This window comes from Anomaloglossus baeobatrachus, chromosome 2 (genome assembly GCF_048569485.1).
Source record: "Anomaloglossus baeobatrachus isolate aAnoBae1 chromosome 2, aAnoBae1.hap1, whole genome shotgun sequence".
NCBI classification, from domain to species: Eukaryota; Metazoa; Chordata; class Amphibia; order Anura; family Aromobatidae; genus Anomaloglossus; species Anomaloglossus baeobatrachus.
Window position 1 is genome coordinate 631,514,110 of NC_134354.1, and position 18,647 is coordinate 631,532,756.

At 48.0% G+C, this 18,647-nt stretch overlaps 1 protein-coding gene across 6 annotated transcripts in view; it reads left to right on the top strand.

Annotated features, from left to right (window-relative positions):
* Window positions 1–3,890: 3,890 nt before the first annotated feature.
* The window catches only part of LRCH1 (leucine rich repeats and calponin homology domain containing 1), a 330,560-nt gene continuing 315,803 nt past the window's right edge, over window positions 3,891–18,647 (top strand). For 4 of the 6 annotated variants that reach the window (XM_075336886.1, XM_075336889.1, XM_075336887.1 and 1 more), the window contains exon 1: window positions 3,891–4,323. In XM_075336886.1, the coding sequence (XP_075193001.1) occupies window positions 4,068–4,323 (256 nt within the window). In that variant the 5' untranslated portion in view covers window positions 3,891–4,067. The remainder of the gene's footprint in view (window positions 4,324–18,647) is intronic. The other 2 variants (XM_075336888.1, XM_075336891.1) reach the window with 2 other exon arrangements.

The following is an 18,647-nucleotide window of genomic DNA, read 5'->3' on the forward strand; positions in this document are numbered from 1 at the left end:
CTCCCATTTATTGAAATTTTCAATATGATGACCTAATGTTATCAAATTCTGTGAAGTACAAGTAGGTTCAAAATGCTCACTATACCGCTAGATAAAATCCTTGAAGGGTCTAGTTTCCAAGATTGGGTGACTTGTGGGGATTTCTGGTGTTCAGGTATCTTAGGTGCACTGCAAATGCAACATGGCGACTGCAATCTATTTCAGCAAAATTTGTGTTCTTAAATTCGAATGGCGCTCCTTCCGTTCAGAGCCCTCCGGTTTGTCCAAACACATATGGGATATTAGCGTGCTTAGAATAAATTGGGTCACAAATTTTGGGGTCCATTTTGTTGTACTATTTTTTGAAGAAGTGAATAAATTGTGGCTAATTTATTTCATTCCACTCTGCATTCATTTATGTTAAGCACCTGAAGGGTTAATGAACTTCTTGGATGTAGCTTTGAGCAGTTTGTTGAATGCAGTTTTTATAATGGTGTCACTTTGGGGTATTTTCTGTCACCTAGGCCTCTCAAGGTCACTTCAAATGTGATGTGGTCTCTAAAAAATGGTTTTGTAAATTTTGTTGGAAAAATGAGATGCTGACTGGATGCTGCTGGGAGGACTAAAGTTCTTATCCTCCTGGCAGCCTCTGGCTGCCACAGTTTCAGTCACTGCTCAGTACACAGTGGCAGATATAACCACGCCCCAGCACTGACTGACAGCCGGATCTGCAGTGCATCAGTGTAGATTTAGTCACTTCTGGGGGACTGAAGCGGCACCAGCGGCTCCCCCATGACTGAAAGCAAGAACCTGACCGGAGGAATAAAGTTAATTTTGTCCCCGCAGTTGAGCTTCCAGTGCGACAGTCTCAAGGCCTTAGAACGCTATTAACCTTCATTTCTGCCTGTCAATAATAGCGTTTTGTGACATGACAGGTTCCCTTTAAATCACATCCACTTTTAAATACAGCACATTTTTGCACAAAAATGCAGTTGAACAAACACAATCAGGCACAATTATCAAGCTAAGGGTGCCACAATTTGGGGGTATTTGCATCAAAACAACTGTCCTTCATGATTTGCCCCATTTCATGGGCTGGGGTCTCGCTTGGCCATGGCTTAATGGCGGAAAGGGATGTGGCCTAACATACGACAGTGTATGCTAAAAAGTGCACTGGAATTGTGCAAGACTTCAGAGTAGGCCAATTAATAAGTGGTGTAAACCCAATTTATCAAGCAGATTGACTATTTTCTGGAGTAAAACTGCTTTAAGGCCCTATGCGCAATTGCGCATGCATTGTTTGTGTTTGGATCACCAAACTGCATGCATTTCCTTCCCCTGCAAAGTCTTTGAGATTTCATGTTTGCTGTGCGCACATTGCAGCTTTTTTTGGCGACCACAAAAATGCAGCATGTCAATTCTGTTGGTGTTTTGTCCCGGTGTTTTTAACTAGTGATGGGAGAACTCGGAGGGAATGGTGGAGATTGATCCCTGGTATCTGGCCGGATGACGGTCCCCATATAAGTCTATGGGGACCAGAATTCGAGGCAATGGGGTAGGAGCAAGCGCTTCATCCTTACCGATTCACCGTCGCCGCAGCTGTACACTCCCGTGGGGCTGCTCATTACCTTCGCTGCATATGGACTGCTTTCCCTGCCGACCGGCGTCTGTGATTGGTTGCAGTCAGACACACGCCCCCACGCTCAGTGACAGCGTGTCTGAAGCTTGCAATCACAGACGCCGGTGGGCAGGTCTGTGTAGTTCAGTAAAATAAATTAAAAAATTGGCGTCGGGTCCCCCCATATTATGATACCCAGCACAGGTAAAGCATACTGCTACAATGGCCAGCTGTGCGCTTATCTTGGCTGTGTATCAAACTTAGAGGTCCCCCTCCAATTTTGCCTAAAAATAGCAGGAAAAGAAACAAGATAAATCCAGCTCTTCAGGCGAGGAAAGCCACGGTCTTTATTTTAGCTTGCAGAAACAATGGATAGCATAACCAGACTACGCGTTTCAGATTAAACAATCACCCGTAATCATGATGCCAGGGATGATTGTTTCACCACTTTATTAACCCCCAAAATACTCCTGCAGGTCAGACGTAATCCACACGAGGTCCCACGACAATTTTTGCTCTGCTACATCTAAAGTCACACCACGATCATGGTACATGACTGCACTGCCCGCTGTGAGTTTCAGGGAGAGACTGAGTGAGCTGCACGAACAGCGGTGACATCACTCAGGTTAGATGTGGCCATAGCTGAAGGTTACCACAGCCATCCACCTGTGACCGCAGGTAACCTGACCTCAATGAACTCAGTGACCTCACCACAGGTGAGATCACTGACGTCACCTGAAATTAAGTTACTTGTGGTCACAAGTGGAGGGCCATGGGAACCTACAGCTGTGGCTGTAGCTAACCTAAGTGATGTCACTGGATTCGATGGTTTCTGAGCTGTGTGATATGCATATCCCTGGCTAGAATCTGACTAGTGGGCGCGACGTCGTTCCATACAAATGTATGGAATGAGCGCCTCTGACTAGTGGGTGTGGCCATCCAGTGGGCATGGCCTTGCTCCATACATTTATATGGAGCAAAGCCACGCCCTCTAATCAGGTTCTGTCCGAGAACCTGCATATCGCACAATTGTGGTCACATGGCCACCGTTCTCAGCTCAGAAACCGGCGAATTCTCGCAATGTACAGTGCGAACGCTGGAAGGATTCATAAGTTTACAGTCGCACAGAGTCACTGCAAACTTACCATTTTAGCTGAGACGACCCCTTTAATGTGCTTACACTGGACTAGTGTTCTGAAGAACTATCCTTTTATAATCATCTTGCAGAGTAAACAGGATGCTGATCCCCAGACGAACAAGCAAGCCGCTTGTTCGTTGGCGGAAAAAATGTATGGAGGGCTCCCCCCCTGGGGTGTGTGGAGGGTCCCCCCCTGGGGTGTGTGGAGGGTCCCCCCCTGGGGTGTGTGGAGGGCTCCCCCCCCTGGGGTGTGTGGAGGGCTCCCCCCCCTGGGGTGTGTGGAGGGCTCCCCCCTGGGGTGTGTGGAGGGCTCCCCCCTGGGGTGTGTGGAGGGCTCCCCCCTGGGGTGTGTGGAGGGTCCCCCCCTGGGGTGTGTGGAGGGCCCTTCCCCCTGGGGTGTGTGGAGGGCCCTTCCCCCTGGGGTGTGTGGAGGGCCCTTCCCCCTGGGGTGTGTGGAGGGCTCCACCCCTGGGGTGTGTGGAGGGCCCTTCCCCCTGGGGTGTGTGGAGGGCCCTTCCCCCTGGGGTGTGTGGAGGGCCCTTCCCCCTGGGGTGTGTGGAGGGCTCCCCCCTGGGGTGTGTGGAGGGCTCCCCCCCCTGGGGTATGTGGAGGGCTCCCCCCCCTGGGGTGTGTGGAGGGTTCTCCCCCGGGGTGTGTGGAGGGTTCCCCCCCCGGGGTGTGTGGAGGGTTCCCCCCCGGGGTGTGTGGAGGGTTCCCCCCCGGGGTGTGTGGAGGGCTCCCCTCCTGGGGTGTGTGGAGGGCTCCCCCCTAAGGTGTGTGGAGGGTTCCCCCCTGGGATGTGTGGAGGGCTCCCCCCCTGGGATGTGTGGAGGGCTCCCCCCCTGGGATGTGTGGAGGGCTCCCCCCCTGGGATGTGTGGAGGGCTCCCCCCCTGGGATGTGTGGAGGGCTCCCCCCCTGGGGTGTGTGGAGGGCTCCCCCCCTGGGGTGTGTGGAGGGCTCCCCCCCTGGGGTGAGTGGAGGGTTCCCCCCTGGGGTGTTTGGAGGGTTCGCCCCTGGGGTGTTTGGAGGGCTCCCCTCCCTGGGGTGAGTGGAGGGTTCCCCCCCGGGGTGTGTGGAGGACTCCCCCCTATGCTGAGGAGTTGTCACATGTGGAGAAGTTTTGTGTGTGGCAGGAAGCAGCTTGTGAGGAAGAATTGCTGGTACCTCAGTGCAGGCAGGATATACACAGGGGGAGGACATGCGCCCTTTGCCTCCACACTCCAGAAGGCAGGAAACCTACAGGAAAGATCTCGGTGCTGCGGCTGCGGCTGCCTGACTCCTCCATACTGTACAGATACAGCCCAGACAGCGCCCGGGAGCGGGAGGGAAGATGGCGACGCTGGGAAGCGAGTGTCCGCCGTTCTCCAGCCTCCCGGTCAGCGCCCTGCTCCACAGCCAGTACCCGCAGCCGCACAGCGCTGTCACCGGAGTCCCCAACTTCAGCCTGAACCTGCCCGTCAACCGGGGGCTGGAGAGAGCCCTGGAGGAGGCGGCAAACTCCGGCATCCTCAACCTCAGTGCCAGGAAGCTGAAGGAATTCCCCAGGACTTCGGGGTGCCATGATCTGTCCGACACCGTGCAGGCAGGTAAGGAAAGCGGCAGCCTGCGGGAGGGCGAGGGATGGGAGGCTGCTGTGTGCTCAGCCTGCAGACCTGAGACAGCCCTCCTCAGGGAAGCCCACCTGTCAGAGGAGAGCTGCTGAAGAAGCCCCCTGTAATGGGAAGAGCCAGAGAACTGCTGCTAAAAGCCCCCTCTAATGGGCTGTTATAGGAGACCAGATGGTAGAAGCCCCCTTTAATGGAATGAGCCAGAGAACTGCTGAAGAAGGCCCCTCTAATGGTCTGAGCCAGAGAACTGCTACTAGAAGCCCCCTTTAATGGGCTGTCATAGGAGATCAGATAGTTGAAGCCCCCTTTAATGGGCTGTCATAGGAGATCAGATAGTAGAAGCCCCCTTTAATGGGCTGTCATAGGAGATCAGATGGTAGAAGCCCCCTTTAATGGGCTGAGTCAGAGGATAATTGCTGCTAGAAGCCCTCTTTAATAGGCTGAGTAGAGAACTGCTGATATAAGCCCCATTACTTTTCTGAGTCAGAGGAGAACTGCTGCTAGAAGCCCCCTTTAAATGGCTGTCATTGGAGAACTGCTGGTAGAAGCCCCCCATTACTTGGCAGAGTCAGACGAGAACTGCTGGTAGAAGCCCCCATTACTTGGCAGAGTCAGACGACAACTGCTGGTAGAAGCCCCCTTTAATAAGAACGATTTGCATGGACAAGCGACATCTCGCTCACAGAAGGGTGTCCAGCCTGCAGCTTGGGGGTGAGAGAGCTACTACAAGGTGGACTCCCAAAAAGGCCAACATAAAGTGCCACTTATACCCCCAAGCTTATGTGGCGGTGTGCCCTCCAGAATGTCCAAAAATGACCATCCATGAGTAAATCAGATGCCGACTATCCAGCAGGGTCTTGTAGCGTATACCCAGGGCATCCCCTGCCCGTATACTGTATTAGCACATATGGATGGCATAGTGGGGTGCCCTAGATAACTTATCGGAATTGTCTCAACATCTGAAAGGGAGAAATTTTCAAAGTGCTTGTAAAACAAACACAAAGCTGTGCAATTTACTTATTAAATATCGTCTTTATTCTCAAGAACAGAGCAATTTTTTTATTTTTGTTTACTGCTTGTTGCCTAGGTTACCGACCACTGTAGTCTAGCATTGGTAGCCGCACAGCGCTTTCAAGATCTTTAGTGTTGAGCTTGTAAGCACTTTTTCTGTTTGCAGCCTTGGTGAGAGCACAGTTTGGGCCTCTGGGTGGCTATGCTGCTGGTCCAAAACTGTGCCACCCTCCGGCAAGCAGGCATCTGAACGAAGAATGAGCTTGCTCTTCAGTATTAATGATCTCTATACCAGCGTGGACAGATGTTTGTGAATTGAGTATATATTTGCCATTTACATGCAGCTGCTGTGAGATATCAGTGGATTTGATTCAGATTTTGATGCTATTTCCTGCATGTGTGAATGAGGCCCTCTTTGCAGCGGAGCGCTGCTATTGAGCTATAGCACTGGGGGACGTCTCATGGTCGGACATTATAAGGTCATCCATTGGCACAGCTTTCCCAGTGTCAGCGATAACGGCCTTGTAAATGCAGGTTGGTCATGGTTGGTACAATCCTTCCCAGGAGAAAAATGCCCCCACATATTCTCACCTGCATATGGGTACACTACAGTTTCGCTGCTGCACCTATTAGTTTTGTAATGTGCGTTCAATGCAAACAGGCATGTTATAGGATATATTGATAGGTAGGATTTCTGCAGACTGGTGCCAGTGATCGTGCCAGCATGCCATGGAGCCACTTCAGTGACAGATCTCTGAAGCCTGCCTCACTCCATCAGCATTGATAGCAACATCAAGTACTGGACATTTCTGAATAATCTGCAGGCTAATAATATAGACGCTGGATATAGTAATAGCGTATGTGCTGCCCGGGGGCATAGCTATATCACCCAGGCCAGTCTGCAATGCAGAAGAGTGAATGGCACACAATGTCACTGCACAATTCAGCTGTGGCCGCACTTCTTGGGGCGCTCAGTATGAGTGGATTGTGGGTGCATTGTTCAGTATTGCTCTAAGAACAATGATTAACAATTGGAAAAAGGATTTTTCAACCGTGTCCACCTGGTGAGCTATTTGGCGCATTAGAAGCGTTCTCAGCGCAGTTTTCCTCTTTACGTCACTTCTCGTCTTTCCTGGGTGTCAGCCTATCAATTTCATGTCTGATGGACTTTAGTTGCCTGGCCATAACCCTTCTGATGCCTCATGTTCATATGAAGGCTGGCGACGTACGTCACCTTGTAATACGCAGTTCTCACCTATTACTTTATGTGATACATGTCGTTAGTTCAATAAGTTGATAATTTGCATCACTGACTGTATGTCCATCTTTTTTTCATATTAAGGCTGCTTTCACACCTACGGTTTTAGCAGAGCTGGCCAATCCGGCTCTAAAACCTATGCAACGGATGCGGCGACAAAACCGCATCCTTTGCATAAGTTTTTGACATGCGGCCCGTCTGGATTTTTTTACCGCTTGCAGCAGGCTACTGAGCATGCGCAGTGGAAAAAAACGCATGCGGCGTCCATAGGCATGCATTACAAATCGCACCGCATCGGATGGATGCGGCGCGATGCGTTTTTTTTTTTTTGCCGGACAAAAAAACTTCCCAGGGAACGTTCCATCCGGCCGCCGCATCGGCTAAATCTGCTGCATGCGGCAAAAACCAGACGGAACGCAAGCCCATGCGGCACAATACGGCACTAATGTAAGTCTATGCAAAAAAAACGCAACCGGCGGCAAAAAAAGGTTGCGTGTTTTTCTGCAAAGCGCTGGATTGTGCCGCACAGGAAAAAACGGATGTGTGAAAGCAGCCTTAGCAAGCAGTTAAGGTGTCCTCATATCAGTGATGGTCTGGATTCTGAAACCCCCCCTGATTATACATTAGACTCATGAGATGTGCACACTCCAGCAGACAGGAGCACAGGAGCACAGCTACCGTCTCCTGTCTGAGCACGCACAGACCGGAATCCGGATTCAATGGAAAGCAGAGGCAGCCAATGGTTCCTATTGAATCCATACTCTGGGCTGTGTGTACAATAGGTGGAGGTCTAAGGCTAGTTTCACACTTGTGTTGTGCAGCATCCGTCGCATTGGGTTGTGTGACGGATGTAACGGATGCGTTGCATATAGTGGCACAACTGATGCTGCAAAACAATGGAATCTGTTGTAGACTTTTTTTCAATAATTTCTCAACTAAGCATGCACAGTTGTGTAAAAACGGATGCGTCACAGGTATCCATCAAATGACGGATTCCGCCACCATAGGCTTCCATTATAAAAAGGACGGATGCCGACGGAATCCAGCACATTGCGTTTTTTTGACGCTCTGGAAAGCGCAGAAAAACGCTACATGCTGTGTTCTTTCCGCCCGGCGGATGCAACACAGGACTATCAGTCGCAATGCGTCGTCCATACAAGTCTATGGGAAGCAGCGGAATCCGTTAACGGATTCTGCTGTTTTCCAAAATGGCGGATTGCGACTCAAGGAAAAAAACGTGTGAAACTAGCCTAAGGCTACTTTCACACATCAGTTTCTTTTCATCAGTCACAATCCGTTTTGTGACTGATGCGACGGATCCCTGTAAAAAAAAAAATGTATCCGTGTTACCAGCTTTGGAGCCTTGTAATGTGATTGTGTACATACTGGGCATGCTCAGTAGAAAATGACGGAATCCAGCACTGCATTCCGTCGTGCAATGGATTACGGAGGAATCCTGCACCATAGACAACCAGAAAAAAATGTTTTTTCATGTATTCCATGGATTAGGTGTCTACCACGGGGCTCCTCACTTGACGAGGCCTCTGATGGTCATATATATATATGTATATGTGTGTGTATGTATGTATATATGTGTGTGTATGTATGTATGTGTGTGTATATATGTGTGTATGTATGTATATGTGTGTGTGTATGTATGTATATGTGTGTGTGTGTGTATGTGTGTATATATAATATATATATAATATATACGCACACATGCACACATGCACACATACACATGCACATATACATATATAAATATATATATATATATATATATATATATATATATATATATATATAATTATATATGTGTGCATGTGTATGTGTGTGTGTGTGTGTGTGTGTGTGTGTATATATATATATATATTTATATATTTATATTATACTAGTTATGAGGCTCTTTGTTTATACCATAGACAACCATTATACGTCTTGACGGTTCGCGACGGAATCCTGCGCAGTGTGTCGTTTCGACGCTCGGGAAAACATTACATTGTGTGTTGTTCTCGCGGAAAAGCCGCGGATTTCCCGAAAATCTGCAGCAGCGGCACTTCCCAGCCATTTCTATGGCTTTTTGGAAATGCTGTGCCCATGCTGCGGATTTTTCCGCGGCGGATTTGGTGCGGATTTTGATCCGGAAAAATCTGCAACATGTCAATTATTGTTGCGGATTTTGATCCGGATTTTGACTTCAAAATTGGGAAAAAAAAAAATCCGCGGCAAATCCGCACCTTTGAAAAGGTGCGGATTTTGCGGGAAAGCCGCGGATTTTCATGCAGAAAAATCCGCAGCAACATTCTACCGTGGACACATAGCCTTAAAGAGGTTGTCTACTACTCTGACAACCACTTCTCAATCTGAGTGTTTTGCCTGTTGAAATAAAAACACTTGTCTTCACCTCTGAAGCCGTTCCAGCAGTGTCGGCACTCTCTCTCCTGGGGCTCATGTGACGTAACGCTGGCTTCAGTCTCCCTGCCTTCAAACATATCAAACATCAATAGGAAGTGAGTGGCCAGCTGCAGCCCAGACTTTCTCTTGATGTTCAATTCGCCCCAAGGCGTGGAGAGTGATGCCAGTGCTAGTGGGGCGCAAGGCTCACATGATGTAACAATGTCACATGAGCCCCAGGAGAGTGAATGCCGACACAGCTGGAGCAGCATTAGAGGGGAATACAAGTGTGTTTATAATAACAGGGGCAAACATGATTAAAAAAGGGTTGTCTGAGTAGTGGACAACCCCTTTAAATATTAAAGAAGCATTTTTTGCTTATAAGTTTCTTATCTTCACATATACTGTTTGCAAAAAAAGTGCAGTTACTATTTATGACTTACAATGTCACATTCGCCCAATTTGGGCCCCCGGTTGTTGCTTGTCTATGTTTTGCAGCCATCGTTAAATAAAAGTATTTTTCTAGATAAAAAGAAAGTGATTTTGTTGGCGTTTTATTTTAGCATTCCACCGTTGTTTGTGCTTCATGTATTATTGATACCTATCTGTCTGCTGTCCGTGCTCCTCTACTCCACCACCTATAGATTGACAGACACATAATGATTTCCAATACCTTTCCACAGGAGATATAAAATACAAATTCTGCAGTCATCGTGTCTCGTGCTGACAATACATGACCGATATGTTAAATGCATTTCATGTAAAAAAAAAACCAAAAAAAACCCCAAAGCCTGCATGATTCTCTACGGTATATGTGAAATCCATGACCAGCGTGCTCTCCTCTGAGCCACACTCAACCAGTATGGAGACGTGTATTACCGTATGTTCTTTAGTGTCATCAGAAAATGTATGACCAACACACATACACATGATTTACATTGTAACAATTCTAGGTACAAATGAATGGGACTGGGCCACATCTGTATGATCCTGGGAGAAGCTGCTGGATGTCAATCCATGGAAAGTCCCATTTACAGGCAACCTGTCTGGAGCTTGATGCTTCCTAAACCACAGGCAGCATGACACCGACTATGATATTGCAGCCATGCGTTTCACTTCAGCGTTTCAGATAAAATGTGCATTCAGAAGCCAAAGGGGACTGCGTCTTAGGTGATTAGTCCAAGAGGCCGGTCCACAGCTAGACTGACAGATCTCCCCCTATGTGTGTGTGTATAGGGAGAACCTGTCGGTCACAGAGCGTAGGGCAGGGGGAATCCTTGGACTAGTCACCTGAGACACATTGGGGTAATTCATCAAAGTGTTTTTACGACAAAAAACTGGAGTAAAACACTATGGAAAGTCGCAGTTTTTTGCCCAATAATGTTGCTTAAATGGGGGGAGTTGTATAACAGAGCATGGCAGCATCCACATGATGAATTCCTCCAAAGGGACGGAGTTTTGAACACCTGAAAAACTACTTCAGTCCCTGGCCGGAGCAGCATTTCTTGTGGGGCCCACAGAGGTGCATGCCACTAAGGCTGCTTTCACACCTCCGGTTTTAGCAGAGCCAGCCAATCCGGCTCTAAAACCTATGCAACGGATGCGGCAACAAAACCGCATCCTTTGCATACGTTTTTGACATGCGGCCCGTCCGGTTTTTGCCGTTTGCGGCAGGCTACTGAGAATGTACAGTGGAAAAAAACCCATGCGGCGTCCATAGGCATGAATTGCAAATCGCGCCGCATCGGCTGGATGCGACGCGATGCGGTTTTTTTTGCCGTACAAAAAAAACGTGCCAGGCAACGTTCCATCCAGCCGCCGCATCGGCTAAATCTGCCGCATGCGGCAAAAAACGGACTGAACGCAAGCCCATGTGGCACAATACGGCACTAATGTAAGTCTATGCAAAAAAAACCGCAACTGGCGGCAAAAAAAAAACGGTTGCGGTTTTTCTGCAAAGCGCCGGATTGTGCCGCACAGGAAAAAACGGATGTGTGAAAGCAGCCTAAGATGTGCCATAGTCATTAAGTGGCTTGTTAATGGGAATCTGTCACCAGGTTTTTGCTACCTCACCTGAGCTTAGCATAATGTAGGAAGAGACCCTGATTCCAGCCATACGTCAATTAATCTACTGGGAACTGGGAGCAGCGGTTGTGACAGAGTTGTTACATGTAGCATGAAGCAGAGCTCAGAAAGCTAACCTTGCCTGCACCACTACTTTGTGTATACATTGTATATTGACTGTGAACTGCTTATCGGAGGAGGGGGCGAGGTCGGATTAATTGGCACGAGGCAGCTAATCACTGCAATGATAACGTCCTAGTGATAAACCCTTCACTGTAAATAAACAGCACACATTAATATAAATGACACATCGCTGAAATCTGTGTTTTAAACCCAATCTTCTGCTGTCTTCTGGTTAGGCCCCTTCACACATCAGTGATTCTGGTATATATGGCGTCTGTTTTCATACGTGCCGGAGACACGGACATACAGAGACCCATTATAATCAATGGGTCTGCGCACACATCTGGAAACATCAGCAACGGGGACAGGTGAGTAAAAAGTTCCTGCTCTCCATGTGCTATCACGAATAGTACACCGTGAAACACTAGTGTGCCAAAATCACAGTACACGGATGGGCCATACGCACCTTCAGCACGGTCGTACAAAACACAAACGTTTTTCACGGACATATGCAGGGGCTTTACATAGCAAGTACCTGCTGACCGGGTTGAATTGAATTAGATGCATCGTACTCCAGCGAGTCCTTCATAAAGACTGGTGTGCACAATGAATCGGCCCCATAGTTCCCCTTGGCTTAGTATAAGAGCTGATCGAACTGGACAAAAACCGGGACAGGCGGATCACTGCTCAACTAAAAAAAAAAGGCTGATCATCTCCGGAATCCAGTGCCCATATAAGTCAATGGGGATCAGAATCCGGAGATTAAAAACGTTGGTGGAAGGGATGGGGGGGGTAGGAGCGAGCGCGGTATACTTACCGAGGCGGTGTCATGGCGGTAAACTCTTTCCGGGTCACACTTTTCCCTTCCGGAGCCGACAATTCAATATTCTTTATTGTGTTCTCCCACTGGTGCGTGTAATTGGTTGCAGTTAGACGCGCCCCCAGCCTGAGTGTCAGCATGACAGCTGACTGCAACCAATCACAGGCGGGAGGACGGCTGGTGGGCGGGGAAAGTAGTGGTAGTGTCTGCCGGTCAGTATGGTGAGCGTGCGTACATAGAAACACATGCACGCTCCTGTCAGAAGGGTGTGTCGGTGATGCGCTGTCAGACTTGTACAAGTCTGGCATGACATCAGCCGGCACAGCCTGCGCTCTTGGAGCATGAGCGTCCATGTACACAGAAACAGATGCACGCTCCTGTCTGAAGTGTGCGCAGCTGTTCCAGTGATGCGCTGTCAGACTCGCAGGAGTCCCTCGCAAGTGTGACTCCGGCCTAAGAGAAACTGCATGCAGCTTTTTTTTTTTTTTTATTTAAATAAATAATTAAACAAAAAAACGATGTGAGGTCCCCCCTAATTTTCATCCCCAGCCAAGATAAAGCCCGCTAGGGCCTGGTATTCTCAGCCCACAGCGGCGCAGATCCGGACTTGTACAGTTCGGATCCGCTCAGCCCTACTTAGTACGTCAGTGGTTTAGAATAAAGCATTCACGGCTGCAAAAACAGCCGGGATCTGATTCATGCTACCGGTGGAAAATCACAGCGTAACCAACCCTTGTGGCCGTCTTACACATGTAGTAAGCAGGATTTGGCCACTTCCGTGTAGTTAGTGAGGAAGAAGACTTTTCCTTTTATTTTTTGTTTTTTTTTATCTGCATTCACTAAGACTTTATATCAGATGCCTGGATTACCATTATCAATCAATATTCATTTTTTCTTTTAATGAAGCTCTGATCAATGGCAGATTTAATTACTGATGATATGAAGCAGTTCTTCTGACCGTTTTGTGGTTCTGGTGTGTGCGCCGCCTCCTTATTGTGCTTCTTCTATTGCTTTTGAGCATGAACCAAATTAAACAGAAGCTGGAAGTAGTAAAGTAATGTATTCTCCGCCATTCCTTCTTCCCATGCCGGTATTTTTAGAAGAGCGGGGAAATAATGCTGATATTTGGCACTTTGTGGGTTGCAGGTCAGCTGCTCGGTTATAGAATTGCCCAGTGTGCAGAATGTAGCGCGTCTCATTCATTCTATTTTCGGGATTTTAGCAGCGTCGTTAATGAGATCTAACCCCGTGTCCATAATACTGTGTGTAATTGTGCTTATATTTGGCTCACGTGAAATGACCCTGGATGTTAATGTGGGAATAGCAGGGAGAAAATTGATTACCGTATATTGTGAGGAAGTAGCACATACAACTTTTCACTTTTTTTTTTTTCTAGGTATTTTTGACTCTTTTTATGCTTCATTGTCTCGCTTATCATCCTTTGCTTTACACGCTGTGACATTGCTAGCGATGTCGTGAGTGATAGCAACCGCCCACGTCGGTGGCGCGTCACGGGGTGATCGCTGCCATAGCGAACAATATAGCTAATATCCGTCACACGCAATTACCTCTTCACCAACGTCGCGGTGGCCACAGAACAATCTCTCCTTTAAGGGGGAGGTTCGTTCGGCGTCACTAAGCGGCCGCCCAATAGAAGCGGAGGGGCGGAGATGAGCGGCCGGAACATCCCACCCACCTCCTTCCTTCCTCATTGCCGGCGGCCGCAGGTACGATGTTGTTCCTCGTTCCTGGAGTGTCACACGTAGCGATGTGTGCTGCCGCAGGAATGACGAACAACCTGCGTCCTGCAACAGCAACAATATTTGGGATTAGAACGACGTGCCAACTATCAACGATTAGGTGAGTAATTTTGATCGTTAACGGTCGTTCCTGCGTTTCACACGCAACAACGTCGCTAACGAGGCCGGATGTGCGTCACGAATTCCGTGACCTTAACGACATTAAGGTTAGCGATGTCGTTGCGTGGAAAGCCCCCTTTAGGCCTCTTTCACACATCAGTTTTTTGCCATCAGTCACAATCCGTTTTGTGACTGATGCGACGGATCTGTTGCAGATAGTGATAAAATTGATGTGATGGATCCTGTAAAGAAAAACGGATACGTTGTACCATTTTTTTTTTTCATAGCAAAGGTTATTTGCTATTGAAAACCTATTTGAATCCCTCCCGGACGAGAGAGAGAAACTTTTTTTCTGACCAGAATGGAATTTACACATCTGAGCATGCTCGGTTAGTAAAACGCCAGAGTACGTCATTTGACGTATTGCGACGGATCCTACTCCCATGGGCTTCCATAACAAACAACGGACTTCGACGGATCTGTCGCTATCCGTTTTTTCGACACACACAAAAAACGTCCCTGTGGACGTCAGCTCCGTCGGTCGGACAAACATTTTTTGACAGATCCATCGCACGACGGATGAAACGTGAGGCCATCCGTCGCAATCCGTCACTAATACAAGTCAATGAGAAAAAAAGGATCCAGCTCTGTATCCATTTTTTTCACAAAACGGATTGCGACTGATGGCAAAAAAACAGATGTGTGAAAGAGGTGTAACAGCCCTCAAAAACTCCTGTATTGTATGCAGCGTTTTTGAAAGAACCATCATGTCAATTCTTTCAGCGTTTTGAAGCTTTTTTTCACCATTGAAAGCAATGAGTGGAAAAACACAACTATGTTTTCTTGCTGTGATTTTGCTGCTTTTGTGGTGAATTAAACTAACTTTATTTAAAATAGTATTGTAGACAAATACAAAAATTCCGCAAAACTGCTGCTAAGGTTTTAGTGCAGAAAAAACTGCAAAAAAGCAACTTATGAACTTTGCCTTAATAGCAGATGTCTGGTTCATTGTCTGCCCGCTCCTGGGATTTGTCCTGCAGTAGACAGCCTCAGCGTGCCCCGGCTATCCCATATCTGTGTCTGGCTATAGACATACTGTGTGTAGTGTGGTGATATATCTCTTCTAATAACAGTGCTGGGTTTAGCACAAGCTTCTATGTATGATACATACAGACCCTAAAGGCTGCTTTACACGCAGCGACATCGCTAGCGATGACGCTCGTGAAAGCACTCGCCCCCGTCGTTCGTGCTTCACGGGCAAATCGTTGCCCATGGCGCACAATGGTGCATTGGCACAAATGGCGGTTCGTGCGATGTCACATGGCAGGCGTCCAATAGAAGTGAAGGGGCGGAGAGCAGCCGCATGAAAGACACGCCCACCTTGTTGCCGGAGGACCTAGGTACGTTGTTGTTCATCGTTCCCGGGGTGTCACACGTAGCGATGTGTGCAGCCTCAGGAACGACCAACAACTTGCATCCTGAACCAGTAACGACATTTGGGAAATGAACGACGTGTCAACGATCAACGATTAGGTGAGTAATTCTGATCGGTAACACTCGCTCGTAGGTGTTACGAGCAACGACGTCGCTAACGAGGCCGGATGTGCGTCACGAATTCCTAGCCCCCAACGACATCGCTTTAGCATGTAAAGCCACCTTTAGGCGATGTGCGCACACTGAGCATTTGTTTGCAGAAATTTCTGCACCAAAGCTATATCCCCTGGCAGAAAAAAGGCGCATTCTTCCGGTGCATTTTTGACGGATTTTCGTTGTTTCTTCTATGCTTTTTTTTTTTTTTGCTGGCATTTTTCATGCATTTGGGGTGGGAAAAGCACTGGCAAATCCACTGAAAGAATTGACATGCTGCAGATTATTTTCACCTCAAATCTGCACAGGAAAATTAAGCAACACATGCACAACACATCAGGATTCTCATTGACTTTGGTGGCATAAGGATAGGCAGGCAGATTTATGACAGAAATGCACCCAAAAACACAGTGTGTGCTTATAAGCTAAGGCCTAAGACACACTGCATGAAAATCGGAGCGAGTGAAATGCGATAAAACATCGCATTCCACTCGGACCAATATTAGCTTATATCCCAGCACCCATGAGCGATTATATTCTCAGCTCTAATCGGACCAAGAAAACAATCGCATCATGCTGCAACTGTAATGCAATCCTAGATTCTCTCACACCCATTCAAGTCTATGGGGCGAGAGAAAAATCGCACTGTACTCGCAGTACACCGGTGTACCATGAGTGCAGAGCGAGAAATAATGGCAAAAGCCGGCAACGGAGGAGAGAGGGAGATAAATCCCTTCCTCCTCTCCGCAGCGCCAGCCCGCCCTTCCTCAGAGCCAGCCCACCCCCCGCAGCTGTGGTCAGATAGTATGATTGGACCTCAGTCGCAGTGACACTCGGCTCCCGCTGTGCTGCCAGCATGAGCAGAGTGTCATGCGAGGATTGCAGTAGATCCCCGTGTGGCCCGGCCTAAAGGAGTTGTTTACTACTTGGATAAACCCTTCTCATTCCCCATGTTTGGCCCAGTTATAATACAAAAGCTCATACCCCTCTCCCGTGCCGGTGCCGTTCTAGCAGTGTCTGCACTCGCCACGTGAGCCCTGTCTTCCCTCCCGTCTTTGGACGTAGAATGCAGTCAAGAGAAAGGGAGCACTGCGGCTGATCTCCCATAACGGTCCGACATTATGGGTCCGATGGGTGACATGACAGGTGACCTTCACATCTCGGTATCAGAACTGTCGGACCCCTGAGTAGGAGATGGTGACTTCATCCATGGCTCCATCATCACCTGTCTTCTATCGGCCTAGTGGGAATGTTTTCTTCTGTAGGGCTTTATCGCGTACCCTTCAGCTGTACCGCCAGCACATGTATGTTGTGGATCTAAAAGCTGTTTATGCTTGGATAAATAATCCAAAGGATGTTTTTTGTGTTGTGTTCATAAATCACCACATAGTTGTTGAGCTGTGAAATTCCAGCCGGCCTTGATTCCCTTCCAAGTCCCGAGCTGAGCATCCTTTTATAACGGAGATGTGGGTGTATTCTGATCACACTGTATGAGCAAGACTCCACGCATGTAAGGAAACGCTGAGGATTGTTTTATAACTGCAGCTGGAAAACTCCCTCAATTAAACAGGAAAACCTCCTGTGAAGATCTATCATTTTTTTTCTCTTGATAAATATTAAAAGACAACCATATTTACAGCTACTGTAAAAATATTTTTTTTTATCAATTTTAAAATAATCTTTATAAAAATAAAGGAAAAATATGAAAGACAGTGTTTATAACATTTATTTTATGGACTATTATTCTCACAATAGTTTTTTTATTTTTTTATTTACAAAGCACAGTATTTGCTTGGGTATTGTTAAAGGGAACCTGTCACCAGAAATTTTGCACTAAACCTAAAAGATTCCCCCTCTGCAGCTCCTGGGCTGCATTCTAGCAATGTTCCTGTTGTTCTTGTGCCCTCTTTCTGACCAAAATAAAGACTTTGTAAAGTGGTACCTTTTTGGATTCAGATCTGATAATGGTACACGGGGGCGGGCTCTCTGGTGTCCGTTATTCTGCCTCCCTGTCGCTTTAGGCCGTCCCCTATCGCGCAATTTCAAAGAGGTGACGTGAGGTAAGCTGGCCAGCGCTTGCGCAGAACGGTGGAGGCGGTGGTGAAAGCGCGAGCACGAGATTATGGGCGGGTACTTGCTGATGAAAATCACAGCGCCGCCCATAATCTCGCGCATGCGCCGTGCCACTCTCGCGGGACTGTGCAATGTGCACAGTGTGACCGCTGGTGACGTGTTGCGCATCCGCAAGATTATGGGCGGCGCTGTGATTTTCATCAGCAAGTACCCGCCCATAATCTCGTGCTCACGCTTTCACCGCCGCCTCCACCGTTCTGCGCAAGTGCTGGCCAGCTTACCTCACGTCACCTCTTTGAAATTGCGCGATATGGGGGACAGCCTAAAGCGACAGGGAGGCAGACTAACGGACACCAGAGAGCCCGCCCCCGTGTACCATTATCAAAATCTGAATACAAAAAGGTACCACTTTACAAAGTCTTTATTTTGGTCAGAAAGAGGGCACAAGAACAACAGGAACATTGCTAGAATGCAGCCCAGGAGCTGCAGAGGGGGAATCTTTTAAGTTTAGTGCAAAATTTCTGATGACAGGTTCCCTTTAAAGGGAACCTGTCACCAGGATTTTCCTCTATGAGCTACGGCCACCACCAGTGAGCCCTTATATACAGCATTCTAGAATACTGTATATAAGAGTCCAGGCCGCTCTGTAGAACGTAAAAAACAGCTTTCATTATACTCCCCTGCGGGGCGGTCCGGTCCAGTGGGCGTTGTTGGTCTTGGTCCAGCACCTCTTGACTTTTTGTGATTGCTCTCCTCCTCCAGCTCCATTTGGGAGAGCTCAATTATGCTCATAACGGTATAGGCAGAGGTAAAAGCGCGGGCACGAGATTATGGGTTGGGACTTGGATGACGCTGGTGATGACATTCACAGCGCCGCCCATAATCTCGCGCCTGCTCAATAACATCACTGGCGCTCGCAATTTGAAAACAGCTCTCAGTCCACGATAGTGCCACTGCGCATGCACGAGACTTCAGGAGCATTGTGGAAGATGTGGGCGGCCGCCTCATCTATGTGAATTAACACTGGGGGACGGCAAACAGCGGCAGGAGGGTGAATAACGGCCCCCGTGGCCAGCAAACCTCATTACCATAGCAAAAGGTAATGTTTTATAAA